The sequence below is a fragment of the Vicugna pacos genome, chromosome 13 (genome assembly GCF_048564905.1).
Source record: "Vicugna pacos chromosome 13, VicPac4, whole genome shotgun sequence".
Classification (NCBI taxonomy): domain Eukaryota; kingdom Metazoa; phylum Chordata; class Mammalia; order Artiodactyla; family Camelidae; genus Vicugna; species Vicugna pacos.
The window spans coordinates 10,054,940-10,073,014 of record NC_132999.1 but is presented as its reverse complement, the minus strand read 5'-3'; the positions used below and the strand labels follow the sequence as shown (position 1 = coordinate 10,073,014).

Sequence of the window (18,075 nt, the reverse complement as noted above, 5' to 3'; positions counted from 1 at the left end):
TACTTAAGCTTCCCAATTAAATATTGGGTGGAAACCATGACATACTCTGCTATGGAAATTGATTATGTGAGAATATGCTATATGGATTGTGAATGGGAAAATAATTGCCAAAAGATGATTTTGGGTCAGGTTCCTCAAGGGCAAGGAATGACAGGTCGACAATGTAGGACCCTTACTGATAGCCCCATGTGGCTTCAACTGGGTCCTGACTAGAACAAACTCAAGTTAGACTTTGACTTTGTTTACCCTTTGGCTGTGGCTGAAGATAACATTAAAGATTTGGAATAGCAGAATGTGAAGTAACTCAGTCTCCTAGGTTATATTTTATCAAATTAAACATTTCACTGTTGCCTATGTACAAAAATGAGCTAAGAGACTTAACATCATGTGGACTTACCAAATTCCATATCACTCATGTAGCAGCAGTTTGATAAAGACCTGAGATGGGTAATTAAAATATCTATTGATCATCAAGGACTGGCTGGCTTGACTGGGTCAATAAAGTAGAAACATAAAGTAGAAAAATCATTTGGCAGGGTTGGTATGTGGATGTAGGGGTAAAGATGAGTGATGGTGCGATCACACAACTCTCTGAAGATTTCTTTCCTTTGCTTTTATTTAATATGGAGCGCTTCACCTGTTTGCCTACTAGCGTTTGCACAGGGGCCACATTAATCTCTGTCTTGTTCCAGTTTTGGTATATGTGCTGCCGAAGCAAGCATCCAAAAGAACATTTGTTTTATCTTGCTAGATTCAACTGTGCTGTGTTCAAGACTACAACAGCTTCTCCCAGCAGAGGGAGGATTTGCAACTCGGGAAACAACTTCAGTTTCTTTGAATTTGACTTGCATACTGGTAAGAAAACAATGGACTTGATAGTGACTCCCCTCATGTTCCCTTACCTAGGACTGTTAAGTGCTGCCCTGTTGACTACAGATAGGATGGTCCCATCACTATTTGCCTTCCCTTCTTCCCAGGAGTGAACAGAAGGGGAAGCCTTGGCCACTATTCCAGCTACCTGCCAATCAGGTAAACAGTAAGGAGACACACCCAGGGAATATAATCTGGTAATAAGCAAGGAACAAATGGCGAGCAAAAGGGGGATCGTGGCAGATGGAAACAAAGCACAGACAATGTGTAATGATGCATCACTCTTTTCCTGAGAGAGTATTTCAGAGCCAGAGAAAAACACTCTTAACTATTTCTCTCAGATATAATGCCAAGTAATTGCTAACTCAGAGAGAAGATCCTGGACTTTTTTTTTTTTTTCTTCTGGGAAAGAGAATGACACTGAAGTCAAACTGCAAGACTGACCTAAGAACCCTGACTTAGTTACTTACCGAAAAGACGTCAATTGCCCTTGATGAACCACCTCAATATTAGATGGTTGGAATTTCCATCTGAGTCACATTTTGTTGACTACATGTATCATACTGATTTTGTTGTACCTGGAGAGAGAGCCTTCCTTTGAACTGAGCGGGATGTGCTGTGCCTCTGAGCGGGGCATGAGTATGAAGGGAGAGGTGCCACTACAGCATTTCCAGTAGGTCCTGGAGTCTCCTTTTCTCTTTGGACTAAATCACATATGCATGTGGAAGGGACAGTAAGTCAGCAGGGCATTCAGGAAATCAAAATGGTGTCCAAGAGAGTGAATTATGCCTGATACAGTGAACAAATATCACTGATGGGGTTTGCCTCTGAAACTTTGAAAAGGATGATTATGAAAAGCCTATTCCTATTAAATCGAACAGCATCGAGGGGTCAACATGTTCAACTGACCATCTCCTGGAATACCAATATTTTAGGTGCCCACTACCTGTGTGAATAACATTCACAGCACCAGCAGTTCGTGGCAACAATGCTTGTGGTGGATTAACTAAAACTGGCCCCAGCATGACAAGAGAGACTGAGAGCCTTGGGGATTGGACTTGGTGTGTTCAGTTAAATGCAGATGGCTTTTCAGGGGGCTCACCACCATGCTGAGAGGAATCTTAACCCAGTTAGGGACACTGGAGTTCTCTCTCAGGAAGCTTGTCTTGCTGGTAGGTCATCTGGAAAGACAATATCTTTCCAGCTATTTGAAAGCTACCTGAAATTGAAAGAGAAAGAAAAAGGGGGGGGGCGAGAGAGAAAGCAGGTGCTGGGTGAAATGGAGGCTTAGGCTCTGGAAACACTAAGGTCAACCTAATACGGCAGGCCGTCCCTGAGAATGCAGTCTTTCATTGCTGCTTCCTCATAACCGGAGTGCCCAACTTAAAAACAAGATCACATTGCCCTGAGTAAAACTGGTTGAGATTGGGCAGGTCTGGGATCAACCCTCCCTCGTTATGGGGAGCATTGTGTCCCTAGGAATCCCTATCAGCCAAAACTTAGTTTTTGATGGCTGACCATCCAGATTGGAAGGCACCCAAAATTTACAGAGCAATAACCTCTGGTGACTACCCCAGTTGCAGGAAAATATATGGCATACAGAAAATGGCATTTTTACTAGAAAAGGTGGTAAAATGTCACAGTAGTATTACTGAGGTGTTGTGTGCTATGCATCATTTAAAACTCTACCATAACTGTTTAGTGTCATAAAGAATTTACAGGCTCATTTATAGATGTAAATGAAAATAAATTTATGAAAATAATAAACCTCCAAGACGAAATGATCCCCCCACCCCAATGTGGTGTATTACCCATGGAAACTAACTGGCCAGAGGAAGAAGCAAACTTCATTTTGGAAAAGTTATATATGCAATATCTATCAATATAATAATATTGTATTACAAGTAATAGTGGATAAAGAAGGAATAAAATAGTCCACCTGGTGCATCCATATTGTCGCATGTATCAACAGTTCCTTCCTTTTATTGCTGAGTAGTATTCCATTGTATGGATGTACCACATTTCTTTCTTTATTCACCTGTCAGTAGACTTTTGGATGGTTTCCAATAAAGTTGAAAATATGCAGACAGATGTACAGAGCTAGCAATTTGACTCTCAGATATATATCTTAGGGACAATTTTTTATATGTACATCAAAATAAATGTGTGAAAATTTTTGGAGTAGCATTGTTTATAATAGTAACAAATTGGGAACAACCTCCATGCCTATAAATAGAAGAACAGATAATAAATTGTGGTATATTGCATAGAGCATTTCATTTCATGTAGCAATGAAAATTAAAGAAAAATAACTATATATGACAGTATAGATAAATATTACAAATAGGATATTGACCAAAAGGACAAGGACATGAATGAATCTATACACTATGAATGGACTTATATAAAACTCACAAATGTTCTAAATAAAAGAAATTTTTTATGGAATGATGACCATAAAAATGAAGATGGTGATTAGCTTCCAAGGTGGAGGGGCTTTGTGGAGAGTGAGCAGCTCACTTGCTGCAACTGCAGGAGCTCAAAATGTCCTTTGTTTCAGTCAGGATGGTAGTGAGATGGGTATTTGCTTTATTTAAGTTATTTATTTTTCCTTATTCAGTTTAGATATTTGCTTTATAATTATCTTTAAGTTGTATACATTTATTTTACTTACTTTTTCACATGTACTGTATATCTCATACAGAACAAAAGAAGTAATATCATACATAAACAGAGTTAGACAGAACTGGGTCTAAATCCCCATTATGCCACATAATTGGTGATTTTTTAAAAATCTTTAATTCCCCCAGCTTACAGATGAGGATGAGAATAGTTTATTCACAGACACGTCGTAAAAATTAAATTAGATTATATACATCACTAAATTATTAGTGTAGGCACTTGGAAACACAAATCCAGGTTCTGAAGGACATTGTCAATCTTAGACAACAACAAACTGATAATTATCAGTCTATTATAAATTTAATTTTTTGTAGTTGAAAACAAAGGTAAGACTTGGACTTGGTAGCTCATAAGAAAATGAAAGAAACTTAAAATTCAACTATAAGATTGTTTCTTTTTTTTTTTGCTTGTTTGAATATACAGTTTTAAAGAAAATAAACCTTTGGCTTCAAGAGCATACTTTATCTCAGGTTCAAAATCTAAACTAGCAAATAGAAACATATTAAATGGCTTGGTGATGTCTGCCCCCTTGTGGTCAATGCTCTACTAAATGAAGAGGGCGCTGAAGGTTGAAAATTCAGGCTTCTAATTCTTAAAAAAAAAGATTACAACAGAAAACATTTAAAAAGTGTAATTTTATTGAAGGTCTGCAACATTTAACTGAAAGATAATTTTCTTTTGATGTTGAATATGTGATAGTATTTGGAAATGCTGTGTTCTGTGTTACATTTTGTTATTCCTGGCATCATCTCAGACCCAGTATTCGTACGTATTTACATTTTAAGCTATCATTAATGAATCTATTTTAGTGTGTTTGTCAACCCACAGAATAGAAACTTTAATATATAGTACTCAAGGTTTATGGTGATCAAAGAACATGTAAAATGGTCCTTTTGCTTTTTGCTTTTCATAAATGTTATCCCCAATTACATTACTTTTGGATAATGAAGTCTGAACCTCACTTATACATGAGCTAATTTGTGCAGACAAATTACACTCCTGGAGAACAGAAGAAACATTATGCTTCAAAGTGCCATGTTCCTTCAATTTTAATTTATATTTGAAGTAGAATTATTCTAAATGAACCAAGAGTTTGCAAATTAGTTACTATAGTCCATTGCTATAGAAACACGACACTGTGTCCTGATTCTCTGCTGATGCTTCCTTCACAAAGACTGACAATGAATTCCTTTCATCCACATAGTATTATGTTCAAACTTCTTGGGACAGTTTTCCTAATCTGGACATGTTTGATCTCAAATGATAAAACAAGAGCGCCACAGAATGACTTCCTCTTTCTGACTATTTTATGCATTGTCCTTTCTCCATGCCTTTGTTCACACTTTGGGGCAGTTACTAAATTTCTGTTTACCTTGTTTTCTCATCTGGTAAATGGGAATAATTATAGTACAGAAACAACTGAGAGCTGTTTTGAGGATTAAATGAGAGCATATATATAAAGTACATTTTGAGAAGTGTCAGAAACACAGTAGGCAGTAAATAAATGCCTATTATTGTTCGTCTTTCCCTGACCTTCCTTCGGTAACATTCTTTCCCCTGCACCTCTCTATCACCTGCCAATCAAGGGTTGATTTCTCCGTCAGTTGCATTCTGCTGACTCTTTGTAGATGATCTTTCAGCATTAGCACACTGTATGTTACCGACTTAGCTGCATGGCTGTGTACCTGGCATACCGCTTTTCGTGGGCAGTTCAGTTAGTAAAGTTTCTGCATATAATAGATGTTCAATAATGTTTTGGGAGATTAAATGAAGTGATCAGAAAACATATGAGAAATAGATTAAAAAAACAAGTTTCTTCTGTATAGCACAGGGAACTATATTCAATATCTTGTAATAACCTATAATGAAAAAGAATATGAAAATGAATATGTGTATGTATATGCATGACTGGGACATTGTGCTGTACACCAGAAACTGACACATTGTAACTGACTGTAGTTCAATTAAAAAAAATCTCCAAATGTATTGGAAATAAAACATGAACTTGCAAAAAAAAAAAAAAAGAAAAAAGAAGACATATGATAGGATGTGAACACAATTCATGAAAAGCCAATTGTGACAAGAACATAACAACTACAGTTGATCCTTTAATGACACGGGTTTGAACTGCATGAGTTCACTTATATGCAGATCTTTTTCAGTAAATATGTTGGAAAAATAGATTGGAGATTTGCAACAATTTGAAAAAACTTGCAGACAAACATATAGTCTAAAAATATCCAAAAAAATGAAGAAAAAGTTAGGTGAATGCATAAAACATATGTAAATACTAGTCTGATCATTTATAACTATAAAATATGCACAAATTTATTATAAAAAGTTAAAATTTATCAAGACTTATGCATGCAAACACTTAAAGGCCGTACTTGGCGCCATGCACAGCTGAGAGAAACGTAAACAAATGTAAAGATGCAATATTAAATCATAGCTGCATAAAATTAACTTTAGTACATACTGTTCTACTGCAATAACGCCACGGCCGCCCCCTGCTGCTGTTGTGGTGAGCTCAAGTGTTGCGAGTATCTCTTTAAAATGCCAAGTGATGCTTATCAGCTCTGCGTGAGCAGTTCCTCTCTCCAGTAAACTGAGTATCACAGTAAAAAGCAAACTCTCCCAGGTCTCGTGTGGTCTTTGTCATGCTTAGAGCAATACTGTAAACCTTGAATAACACCATGGGACCCACATAAAGTGCCACTAGTGGGGCTGGAAGTGCTCCCAAGAAGCAGAGAAAAGTCACGGCGTTACAAGGAGAAGTTGAATTGCTTGTTATGTCCCCTAGACTGAGGTTTGCAGTGCTATTGCCTGCCATTTCAAGATAAATGAATCCAGCGTAAGGACCACTGAAAAGTAGAAAAGGAAATTCATGAAGCCATTGCTGCAGCTACATCAGCAGGCAGGAAAAGTTTGCACGTTTTGTGAAATCCTTTTTTATCTTGTATTGAAAATGCAGCTTTTATGTGCGTGTGGGCATGTCTTCAGGGTTTAATATGACTTGAAGAAAATAAAACAAAGTCATTATATGTCAACTTAAAGCAAAAGGAAGGTGAAGGACCTAAAGCCAGAGAATTCAATGCCAGCAAAGGATGGTTTGATACTTTCACAAAGAGGTTTGGCTTAAAAAAAGGTCAAGGTAATAGGAGAAGCAGCTTCTGGCCACCAAGAGGCAGGAGATGAATTCCCAGATGCTATTAACAAAATCATTGAGGAGAAAGGATAGCCCTTGAACGGGTTTTTAATGCAGATTAGAGTGCCCTATTCTGGGGGAAATAAAAAGCCACGAAGGACATTCATTAGCAAGGAAGAGAAACAAGCACCAGGATTTAAAGCAGGAAGGGATAGGCTCACTGCACTGTTTTGTGCAAATGCAGTTGGGTTTATGATCTGTAAAACTGCTAACCTCTGAGCCTTGAAGGGAAAAGATAAACGCCAACTGCCAGTCTTCTGGTTGTACAGCAAGAAGGCCTGGACAATGAGAATTCTTTTTCTAGACTGGTTCCATTGCTGCTTTGTCCCTGAAGTCAGGAAACACCTCACCAGTAACAGATAAACTTTAAAGGTTCTTTTGATATTGGACAATGTCTCTGGCCACACAGAACTCCATGAGCTCAACACCAAAGGCACTGAAATGCTCTCCTTGCCCCCAAACATAATGCTTCTAATTCAGCCTCTAGATCAGGGGGTCATAAAGAGCTTTAAGGCTCATCACACACGGTACTCTAGAAAAATGATTGTCAACGCTATGGAAGAGAACTCTGATAGAGTGAACATCATGAAAGTCTGGAAGAGTTACACCACTGAAGATGCCATTATTATTATAGAAAAACCTGTGAAAGTCACCAAGCCTAAAACAAGAAATTCCTCCTGGAGAAAACTATGTCCAGATGTTGTGCGTGACTTCACAGGATTTACCACAGAGCCAATCAAGGACATCATGAGAGAGACTGTGAGTATGGCAAAAAAGGTAGGGGGTGAGGGGCTTCAATCTATGGCTCTTGGAGAAATTCAAGAGCTAACAGACACTACGCCAGAGGAACTAACAGAAGATGACTGAGTTCTTCCAAACCAGTGCCAGAGGGTGAGGAAGAAGATGTAGAGAAACAGTGCCAGAAACAAACTGACATTAGATAATCTGACAGAAAGGTTCCAAAGTTTCCAGACTGCTTTTGTGACAAGGATGGACCCTTCTATGATAGGAGCATTGAAACTAAAGTGAACGGTAGAAGAAGAAATTCCATATGGAAATGTTTTTAGAGAAAGAAAAGCAAAAATGTCAGACAGAAATTATGATGTGTTTTTGTGAAGTCACACTGAGTGTGCCTGCCTCTCCTGTCTTTCCTTCTGCCTCCTCCACCTCGTCCACCTCTGCCACCCCTGAGACAGTGAGACCAACCCATCCTCTTCCACCTCCTCTGCAGCCTACTCAATGTGAAGATGAAGACGAAGACCTTTATGATGATCCACTTCCACTTAATAAACAGTAAATGATCATCATGCTCCATAGTTGATAAACTTATCTTTTGTGTATGTCTGTCTTTGTGTGAAAATCTAGTAACTGTATGGCAAGAACCATAGGAGACATTCTTGTGCCATCATCATCATCATCACCGAGGTGCTTATCTTGTAAGACATTGTGCACAAGGCTTGTATTGAAATGGACAGCCTATCTTATATAGGCATAAGGTGAGTGATATTTAATATAAAATTAATAATGTGTTAGTTTCCTTACTGTTTTATAACTTTGCTTTCAAAGAATTGCATTACCGTACAGTATACCTCTTTCATAACTGGAGAAACTGTGTATCAGCCTATCATTATGGGTAAGTGGTTTCTAAAAAATTCAGCAGTGTTTCTAATACTATATTATTAATATGACTGCCATACTTACTGTATGCCCTAAAATTTTATACTGATTCATTCACTAGTATATAGGCTAGGCTACCCTGAATCAATTGTATTGCTGCCTCCCATTATCAATGCATGAATCATCATACTTGGAAATACATATGAATTTATTTTTCACATTATCTTTTCATTTTGGTCTAGTGTTAGTACTATGTAGAACATCTATAGTGTTTTGTATTATGTGAGGCAATATTGATGTAGATACTGACAGACAGATGATTCATCTTGTAAACACATGATGTAAACTTACAGTATTGATAAATACAATAACAGTACTGCAAGTGTATTTTTTCTTCCTTATGATTTTCTTCATAAAATTTCCTTCTCTCTGGCTTACTTTATTGTACAAATACAGTATATAATACCTATAACATACAAAATATGTGTTATTGGCTGTTTATGTTATTGGTAAGACTTCTCACTAACAGTGAGCTATGAATAGTTAAGTTTTGAGTCAAAAATTGTACTTGATTTTTAAACAAGATTACACTGTATAGCACAGGGAAATATACACAAAATGTTATGATAAATCACAGAGAAAAAAATGTGACAATGAGTGTGTATATGTCCATGAATGACTGAAAAATTGTGCTGAACACTGGAATTTGACACAACATTGTAAAATGATTATAAATCAATAAAAAATGTTAAAAAAATTGTACTTGATTTTTGATTGTGCGTAAAGGATAGGTACCCTTAACCCCTGCATTGTTCAAGGGTCAACTATATTTTCAAATATAGAGGACTAAGGTAGGAAAAGGCAAAGAGAGGTGGATCTGAAGCCATTATTTCTTTTATTGGTCAGTCTTAATGGCCATCTGTACTCACAGGTTCCTGGTAGAAACCAGAAGCAACTCCAGGTCTTTTAAACAAAGTGGTGGAAAAGCTGAGAAGCCAAATGAAAGCTAGAGAAGCAAGTTGTAGTTTAGCTATGTAGGGGAGCCAAAACGCTATCTCTGCCAATCTTAAGCTGTCAACTGGGGTTCTTTAACAAAAAGATTAACAAGAGAAAAATCATTTATTTACACTTGGAGTGTGCATCATGGAGGAGAAACCTCAACAAATAGTAACTCAAAGCTGTGGCTTAGAACTCCAGCTTATATAGCATCTTCAACAAGGAACAATGCATCTGTAGAGAAATGACAGGACAAAGGAAAGCAGCTTTAGGCTTCCAAGGATGACAAACTGTGGGACAGTAAATATTTGGGCAGGAACTAATGGAATGAGGTTTTCAGCAGGTTGTTCTGGCACTATTTGTGGGCTGACAAGAATTTTCAGTGAAGGGAGAATTTATACCCAGCCTTTAGGCAGAAGAGGGGAAGGTAGAGAGAGCTCGTCCTTCTTCTTAGATGTCTTCAGTTCAAAATCATTTTTATATCAGGGAGGCGTATTTTGGGGCGACACATTCTGAGTTCCTTCAGCTGAAAGAGGAAGCTGCTACTGCCCTTGAGGCAGAGAGAAAGGCGATGAGATGGTGTTAACAGAACCAAGAAGCCAGAGATCTTTGGCTGAAACTCCAAGTATGGGGGGTGGGGTTTCCTGGTGCGCAGTGACACCGTACAGGGTGGGAGTGGCCCGTGGACGGTGGAGCCATGAAGAAGACAAGAGTTGCTGCTGGGAGTCACACCCAAGAGTGAGAGAGGAGCAGACAGCCCCTGGATCTCCGCACCACTGCCCTCTAGTCTCTAGCTGGTATCTCCCACTGGCCAAACCCAGCCGCCAACTGGCTGAGGTGGGAGCCTGGAAAAAGCAAGCTGTAGGGGCAGGCTTTGCTATGATATAGAATGGAATTGGATGCCAGCCTGAGAAACACGTCTGAAGGCAAAAGTCCAGTCGACCATCCCGTAACTTCTTCTCTTCCCCACAACTTACATTACAACCTCCGGTTTTCTGTCCATTCCTGAACATAGGATAAATGTTCATGCCTTCACTACTCCTGCGGCACAGAACACAGTCTCTACGTTTTTTCCCTATTAGAATTTAACCAATTGTTCAAAGCCCAATTTGAATGCCACGCCATTTTATAACTTTTCCCACACTATCAGTGAAGTAAAGTGTTCCATCGGTACTTTATAGTACTTTGATCATGCGTCTCTGGTAGCAGTAATTTTTGCCTTACAGTATAGTGATTTATGTATATGTCCTTTTCTCCTAATATTAAAAACACATTTGGCTATTGCTTGACTAAAAATCCCCACAGATTTAACACTTTCTTTAGTGCCATAATTAGTGTAGACTGTGCGCTGTGAGGTCATTACCTGAATGGTCAGTCTCCACTCACAGCCCAGGGACTGTGGAGCACAGTATCTCTCTGTGGACACCAGGGAGGACTTCTTTTAGCTCAGAGATAGTAAGGAAAGAACTGTCTCCCTGAGGCATGGGGAGGGTGAAGCTAAAATAGATGTCAAGATTTTCGCCTCACTCTTTGGAGAATTCACCATCATTGGCATGAGTCTAATTCATTTAGAAAAAAGAAAAGCTACTGAATTTTTTAAAAGATAGTCTTGTTCTTCTAAATACAGAAAAGGTTTCTATCTCTTTTGCAAGACAAGGCTACAGAGGGTGACAGTTGTGGCCAGCATGCTTTTCCTTTACCAGTGGTTGTGATTTATTAACACAAATGTTAGGGTTGGTCAGTGTGTGTGCAGTACCTATAGCTTCAAACAGCATACTCCCCAGTGGTGCATCAAGCTACAAACTTCCCAGCATCCTGGGGGGAGATAATTCACCTGTTTAGCAACATTCTTGATTGAGCCACAAACTATGCAAGTGTCTTAGGAAGGACATTCTGCACAAAGTTTGGTCACAGTGAGAACTGGATGGTGAGGTAGTTCCGTTCAGGGATGTGGATGGGGGCTGTTGAGGGCCCAGCTTGGTTTACAATGAGACAATCTAACTGCATCATTGCAGGGCCAAGGGCATGCATTTCGACATACAGTCGTCAGTCATTCCAAGAGCTCAATATCTAGAAACTTGCAGTTATTCTGTAATCTCTACAAACTTGAGATTTTCTTCAAGAGTCTCAGCATATGGGTTTTTGAGACTCACTCCTTTAGTGTGCTAATTTTGCTCCTTTTCCAAGCATATTTTGTTGTTAAAAACATTTAGCATTCACCTGGGCTACATTTTCTATGCATTCCATATGCACGGAAAGAATGTATATCCTGAAAGTCACGTGAATCCTAAGTTATAACAATGAACTCCTCTTTGCATTCAAGAAAAAGCATTCCTTCCAACCTTTATGATTATTATTCATGGGAATGTCCACTGTGTAGGGAAGGTATTGTTCTAGATTCTAGAGTCTGAGGGATACAGCATTAAATGAGACTCTGGCAGCAGAGATTCCACATTTTGCTCTATTGCTAAGTAGCACTATGATTGGAGGTTAATTTCTTTCCTTCTGTAAGATTTAGGGGTTTTATTTGTAAAGTTAGGAGCTTGGACTTCACAAGATTAATTAAGCTGATTTCCAGGTCTGAAATTCTAGGATATTATAACTATCAAAGTCCCAATGTAAATATTTGCATGTATGGGACAGGCAGTAAAAACTCTATGAAGTAAATCCTTCTAACACATGAGATTCCAAGTGATAGAACTAAGTTTTGAAAGGTATCTTTGTTGTGCAAGCGGTGGGATAAATCCTTAAGACACTGGTGCCCTTAAGTTACAAACTTTCTTTCTGTGACTTTTATCTCACCTTTTCGTAGTTTTCTATTCATAACAAGTTTTTTCACAATCCGCCCCCAAGTAGAATCAAAGTAAGATATAAAAATCAATCTATGTTTATTCTGTTTTCATACTTCATTTAAAATTACCAAATGATGCACCAAATATCTGTAATTGGTCCCAGTTTGCCATTTGTGAGCTCAAATGACTACCCTGTATGCCCAGAGAAGCGAGAATATCACTTCATTACTTCAACCAGGTTAAGTCCGGGACCAAGAAGAGACAAGTTCATAACTGGCGATGAGACCTGGGCAGGGGGAGGAGAGGAGAGTGACGGTCCATGCAGATAGTGAGAAGAAGGAAGAGCAGTGGGAGAGAGGACTGGATAAACTGGGAACATGACTGCACTGAGAAAGAATGATCTTGGAGCTCACTGGGAGCTTCAGCAGTGATCACTGGCCAGGATGATGGCAAGGTGGTTCTGTTCACCTGCTAATTTCATGTTTTCTCTTTTTTACTATTCATCACAAAATGAATCGCTTGCATTAGAACCAGTATACATCATCAAACCACAAAATATTAACTACACTATTTTCCCTGCACATTTATTATTATTGCTTTCCCTTAATGCCAATTGTTACAAATATATTGCAGAAATTAAGGATATTATACAGGATTTTGAGACAAAGACTCACAAGGGCTAATTGTCATCCATCCACTCTTTTACATCATTATTTATTAATTTGTATGACACCTCAGGGATAATCAAATCCCCTCACCAAAATCAAAAAGAAGGAAAGCCTTCAGTGCACAGTAAGACTAAGTTTAAAATATCTAAAGAAAAACGTTGTTTATTTCACTCTTCTCAGGTGCCTACCAGAAATTACCTGGATATGCAAGCAGGTGGAGAATCAGGTAGCATCTTGGCTGTACAAGTCATTAACAGAAACTAACTCCATCTTTGAGAGTCCTTCCCACAAATGACTCATTAGGAGGGGTCCCGCCGGGGCTCAAATAAGTGACTCTGTTCTAATGTGGTGTTTTCTTACAGGGGCTGTGAAAATGCATCAGAAGGGACATTCATGCTTAAATGTTCGATTGATTTCCAATCAAAGTGACAAAATCATTTAATAGGAAAAGATAACCTTTTAAAAAGTGCTGGAACAAATAGATAAACAAATGCATAGGGTAAAAAAACCCTCTAACCCTTACCTCACCCCATAGACAAACAATAACTCAAAACATGTCATAAAGTTAAATAGAAGAGCTCAAATTATTAAATTTCTAAACGCAAACTTAAGACAAGGTGTTTTTTTTTGACATTGAGTTAGGTAGATTTCTTAATATTAAAAACTACCTAAGAAAAAAAATTGAAAATGGATTAGATGAAAATTTAAAACATTTTCATTTTGAAACACATAGTCAAGAAAGCCACAGACTGGGAGAAAAAAATTGAAACTGGATCAACAAAAAGCTGATATCCAGAAAAGTAAACAAAGACCTTATCCAGAGCATAAAAAGGACTCTTACTCAAAGATAAGAAAAAAACATTTTTTAATGGGCAACAGTTTGACCGGCACTTCACAAAAGTGGCCAATAATCACAAAGGATGCTAGACATCAGTAGTCATCAGGAAGATGCAGACGATAACTTCCAAGAGATACCAATAGGCACTCACCCAAGTGGCTCAAGTCAGGAAGATGGACAATACTTCTGATCAAGACGTGAAGCAACTGAAACTCTCATACTTTGCTGTGGAAATTCAAAATAGCACATTAATTTAGGAAGATAGTTTGACAGTGTCTTACAAACTTAAGATTATCTGATCCAGCAATCCCACTCTAAGTATTTATCTAATGGAAATGACAAAATATATCCATTCAAAGACTTGTGCATTCATGCTTATTGCAGCATTACTTATAATAGCAAAACCTATAAATAACCCAGATGCCCACCAGCTGATGAATGAATAAACAAATTGTGGTATTTATAGCATAGCCATATCTAAGAATTAATTTTAGGATCTGATTGGATCATGGAATGTCCAGATGTCTGGTTAGGCATTATTTCCGGCTACGTCTGTGAGGATGTTTCCAGCATTTGAATCAAGAGATTGAATGAAGTGCATTGCCCTCCCCAGTACGGGTGGCCATCACCCAATCTGTTGAGGGCCTCAATAGAATAAAAAGATGGCAGAAGGAGGGATTTGCTCTCTCTGCCTAACAGAATCCTTAATTAAGCTATGAAATATTCAAATTAAAAAATAAACCCATCCACAAAGAAAAGCTTATTCCCAAGTAAATTCTTCAAAATATCTTACATATTTTACACACAGAATAGATAAAATGGGAACCCAGAACACCTCCAAACTTATTTCATGAGGTCATCACGAAATTAATTTCAAAATCTGTCAAAGGTAAACAGTAAAATTAAAGAGCAATATTTTGCCACTATCTCAGTGTATCTATTTATATCTCCTTTAATTCTCCTTTGCAATGTGTTAGTCTTCATTGCACAAATTTGGCCCCTCTTTGCTAAACTTATTCCTAAATATTTCATCTCTTGGTTTTCTCATAAATGATGTTAGTTTCTAAATTTATTTTAAAATTTTAATTGTGATGATACAGCAGTAGAATTGATTTTTGTATTATTGACTGTATCCTGTGAACTTGCTGAATTTTTTTTTATTAGTTCTAGTAGATTTTGTATAAATTCATTAGGATTTTCTGTGCACATGACAATGTCCTGGGAAGACAAAGTCAGTGTTAGTTTTTCTTTCCAATATTTATTCCTTGACTTTATCAATCATCTATCTATCTATCTATCTATCTATCTATCTATCTATCTATCTATCTATCTATATTTGCCTTGTTAAACTGGCTAGTTAAGACCTCCATCCCAAGGTTGAACAGAAGGAGCGAGACAGACATTCTTTTCTTATTTGTGATCTTAGTTAGAAAGTTTTGAGCCTTTCACTTTCAAGAGTGATATTAGCTGTGGGGTTTTCTTTAAAAATTTTTTTTTAATTGAAGTACTGTCAGTTACAGTGTATCAATTTCTGGTGTATCCTGTAATGCCCCACTCATCCATATAAGTTTTCATATTCTTTACCATTAAGGTTATTACAAGATATTGAGTATAGTTCCCTGTGCGATACAAAATAAATTTGTCTTTTTCAATCTAGCTGTAGGTTTTTCCAGATGCCTTTCATCATGTTAGAGTTCCTTTTTATTCCTAGTTTTCAAAGATTTTATCATAAATGGGAATTTAATTTTGTTCACTTTTCTTCTGCATCTATTGTGATGATCATATGGGTTTTTCCTGTTTTATTTATATGGGGAATGATTTATTTTTGAATGTTGAACTGATCATTTATCATCTGTATAAGCCATTCTTGGCCTTCATGTGTTTTTGTGTCTATATATTTATGAAGTTGTGTCTGTGTTTACGGGAATTTAGTATAGTTTTTTTTTTTCCTGGAGGTGTCTTTGATTTTGGTTACATGAATTGAAAGTGTCCTCTTTTATTTTTTTGAAATACTTTGTGTAGGATTCATATTATTTTTCCTTAGATGTTTGATGGAATTTACCATTGAATCTTTCTGAGCCTGGAAATTTCTTTGTGGTAAAGATTTTGATTAGAAATTCTAATTCAGTAATTGCTGTAGGACTATTTATATTTTCTATTTTATTTTGGATATCTTTTCATAATTCATATCTTTCAAGCATATTGTCCATATGCCAAATTTATTAGCGTAAAGCTGTTCATAATATTTCCTTATTATTTTTTAAATGAAAGTAAGATCTACAGTGATGTCTCTTTTTAAATTTTTCCTTTTCTTTTTGATCAGTCTAACTAGGTTTTAATCAATTTTATCAACTTACTTGATCATTACAAAGAATAAACTTTGGTTCCACTGATTTTCTCTATTGCTTTCCTGTTTTCCGTTTGATTGATTCATGCTCTGTTCTTTTGATATTTTCTTCCACCATTTAAAATGTGAATCTAGGAAGTATAACTTGTTGCAGAATCTGTTTCAAGTTAACAACGTTTCTATAAGGTTAATTAAAGCATTTCCAGAATTTCCATGAATGAAAAACACTGCACTGCCTATGACTAGCTTACAGCAAGGCCTGCTTTTAAGAAATCAGTTAACCACATGTTGTCATTCTCCACTTCTACAATTTGGGGAAATAAATACTTAAGTTCACTGAGAGACAAGGCAATAGTGAAGAGAGAATGACAGAGGTAATTCAGTTCTGAGCACTCTGTCTTGGGCTCAGTACCTGCATGAAACCGTGACGGAAGGGACAAGTGGGGGTTTCCAGTGGCAGCACAGACATGAGTAGTCATCGTACAGTTATAATCTCTCAATGGCATCTCACCTTCTGAAGATGTCCTTGGGACAAATTTCTGTTCTGTAGGTCATCGTGTGGACTCTTCCGTGGCGCACAGTTACATTATCTCTCCTGTTGTAAAGTGCATCCCTTGGACACTCGGTGAAAATATACTGTATTCTCTAAAGGCATCTCCCAGGATTTCCAGCCTAAAGTCACTCTTTGTTGGAAGGAAGCAGACAACTTTATCATCTGACAATCCTAGTAGAAAAAGACTTGCCATCCCTATTTACTATAAAAAGAAAGAAAAAAAATAGTTCCATCTCTGGTTTTAAGAGAGTATCTTGCATCAGAACAAACTTCCTGTCTCAGAACAAACAATAAAAACAGGATTCAATTTTTAAAAAAAAGAATCAGTCAGTAATAACAGCTACTTAAGGGCACTAGAGAGAAACCAAGATAACCAGAAACAAGAAAAAAATATATATACCAAGGTGAGCTCTTCTTTCTCTGAAACTTTTACCCTTTAAGGCACAGCCTTGAAGGTTAAAAGCTAACAAAAGCGGAGGCTTAAAACTTGCTTTAGTCTCACTGGGCTAATGATATAAAATAGGAATTCAGCAGTACCAAAGAACTCATCACTTCACGGGCAAGGTCCTGAAGGAAACGAACCATAAGGAAGTGGACCATCTGTCTGCTTGGCTTCTGCCCTCATTTTATAGTATAAAATGAAGAAGGACCCTACTCTGGAGAAACTGAACCTGTTTTTGGTGTAGATACCTGGAGCTTTTTAACTCTTTATTTATACCTAGTCTCCACAGGCCACCAGAAATTGAGGTTTCTAAGGGAATTGCCCAGCACAAGCCCTTCCTTTGTGTGCGTGTGTAGTCCAAGGTGAACTAGCACACCTTGGACACAGCGATAAGGGAACCTCAATATTCTCTCTCTCTCTCTCTTTTTTTTTTTTTGTAGTTAGCAATCTTCAGTGCATTTCTGAAAAAGTGCACACTTGCTTTTAGATGCATGGGACACTTCTGGTTGGATATACAAAGACTTGAGAATTTTGACTAACCCTCTGGATGGGAATGGAGTGGCTCTAGAAAAAAAAAAGGACCCCTTTTTGCCAAATGAGTTTAGAACCTTTTGAATTTGGCAGGGTAACCTCAAGATTCTTGAGACCAGTGTCAGACGATAAAAAGACTAAATGGATGAGGAAAGAAGAGCAATAGATTCTGAGAGTAAGGGGCTGGCTGCACTGGTTCCCATGTTTTCCCTGGAAACCCATTCACTGGGGTCTCTGGCTGGAGACTCTACAGAGGACATTGTAGCCCTCAACTCTCATTCTGAATTCTGCCTTAAGGTCAAAATTGGTGACCTTTTCCTGGAGAGACCAGTTGGTAAATATGTTCAGCTTAGTGGATCATGTGGTCTCTGTTTCAACTACAGAACTCTACTGTTGTATTACAAAAGCAGCCAGGGACAAGAAGTGCATACATGAGAATGGCTGTGCTCCAATAGCATTTTATTTATGGATACTGAAATTTAAATTTCATATAGTTTTCATGTATCATGAAATATTATTCTTCTTTTGACATTT

The 18,075-nt window shown here is 37.5% G+C and overlaps 1 protein-coding gene across 3 annotated transcripts in view; it reads left to right on the top strand.

The window, feature by feature from the left end:
• Positions 1-18,075, top strand: part of IFI44 (interferon induced protein 44) — a 38,060-nt gene that overhangs the window by 17,487 nt on the left and 2,498 nt on the right. The window contains exons 8-10 of one of the 3 annotated variants that reach the window (XR_012079007.1): positions 752-855; positions 978-1,029; positions 3,976-3,993. Coding sequence is in view for 1 of the 3 variants with exons in the window: in XM_072974143.1 (XP_072830244.1) it covers positions 752-838 (87 nt within the window). In the remaining 2 variants the exon portion in view is untranslated. Of the gene's footprint in view, positions 1-751; positions 856-977; positions 1,937-3,975; positions 3,994-18,075 lie in introns of those variants that run through there. The other 2 variants (XR_012079006.1, XM_072974143.1) reach the window with 2 other exon arrangements.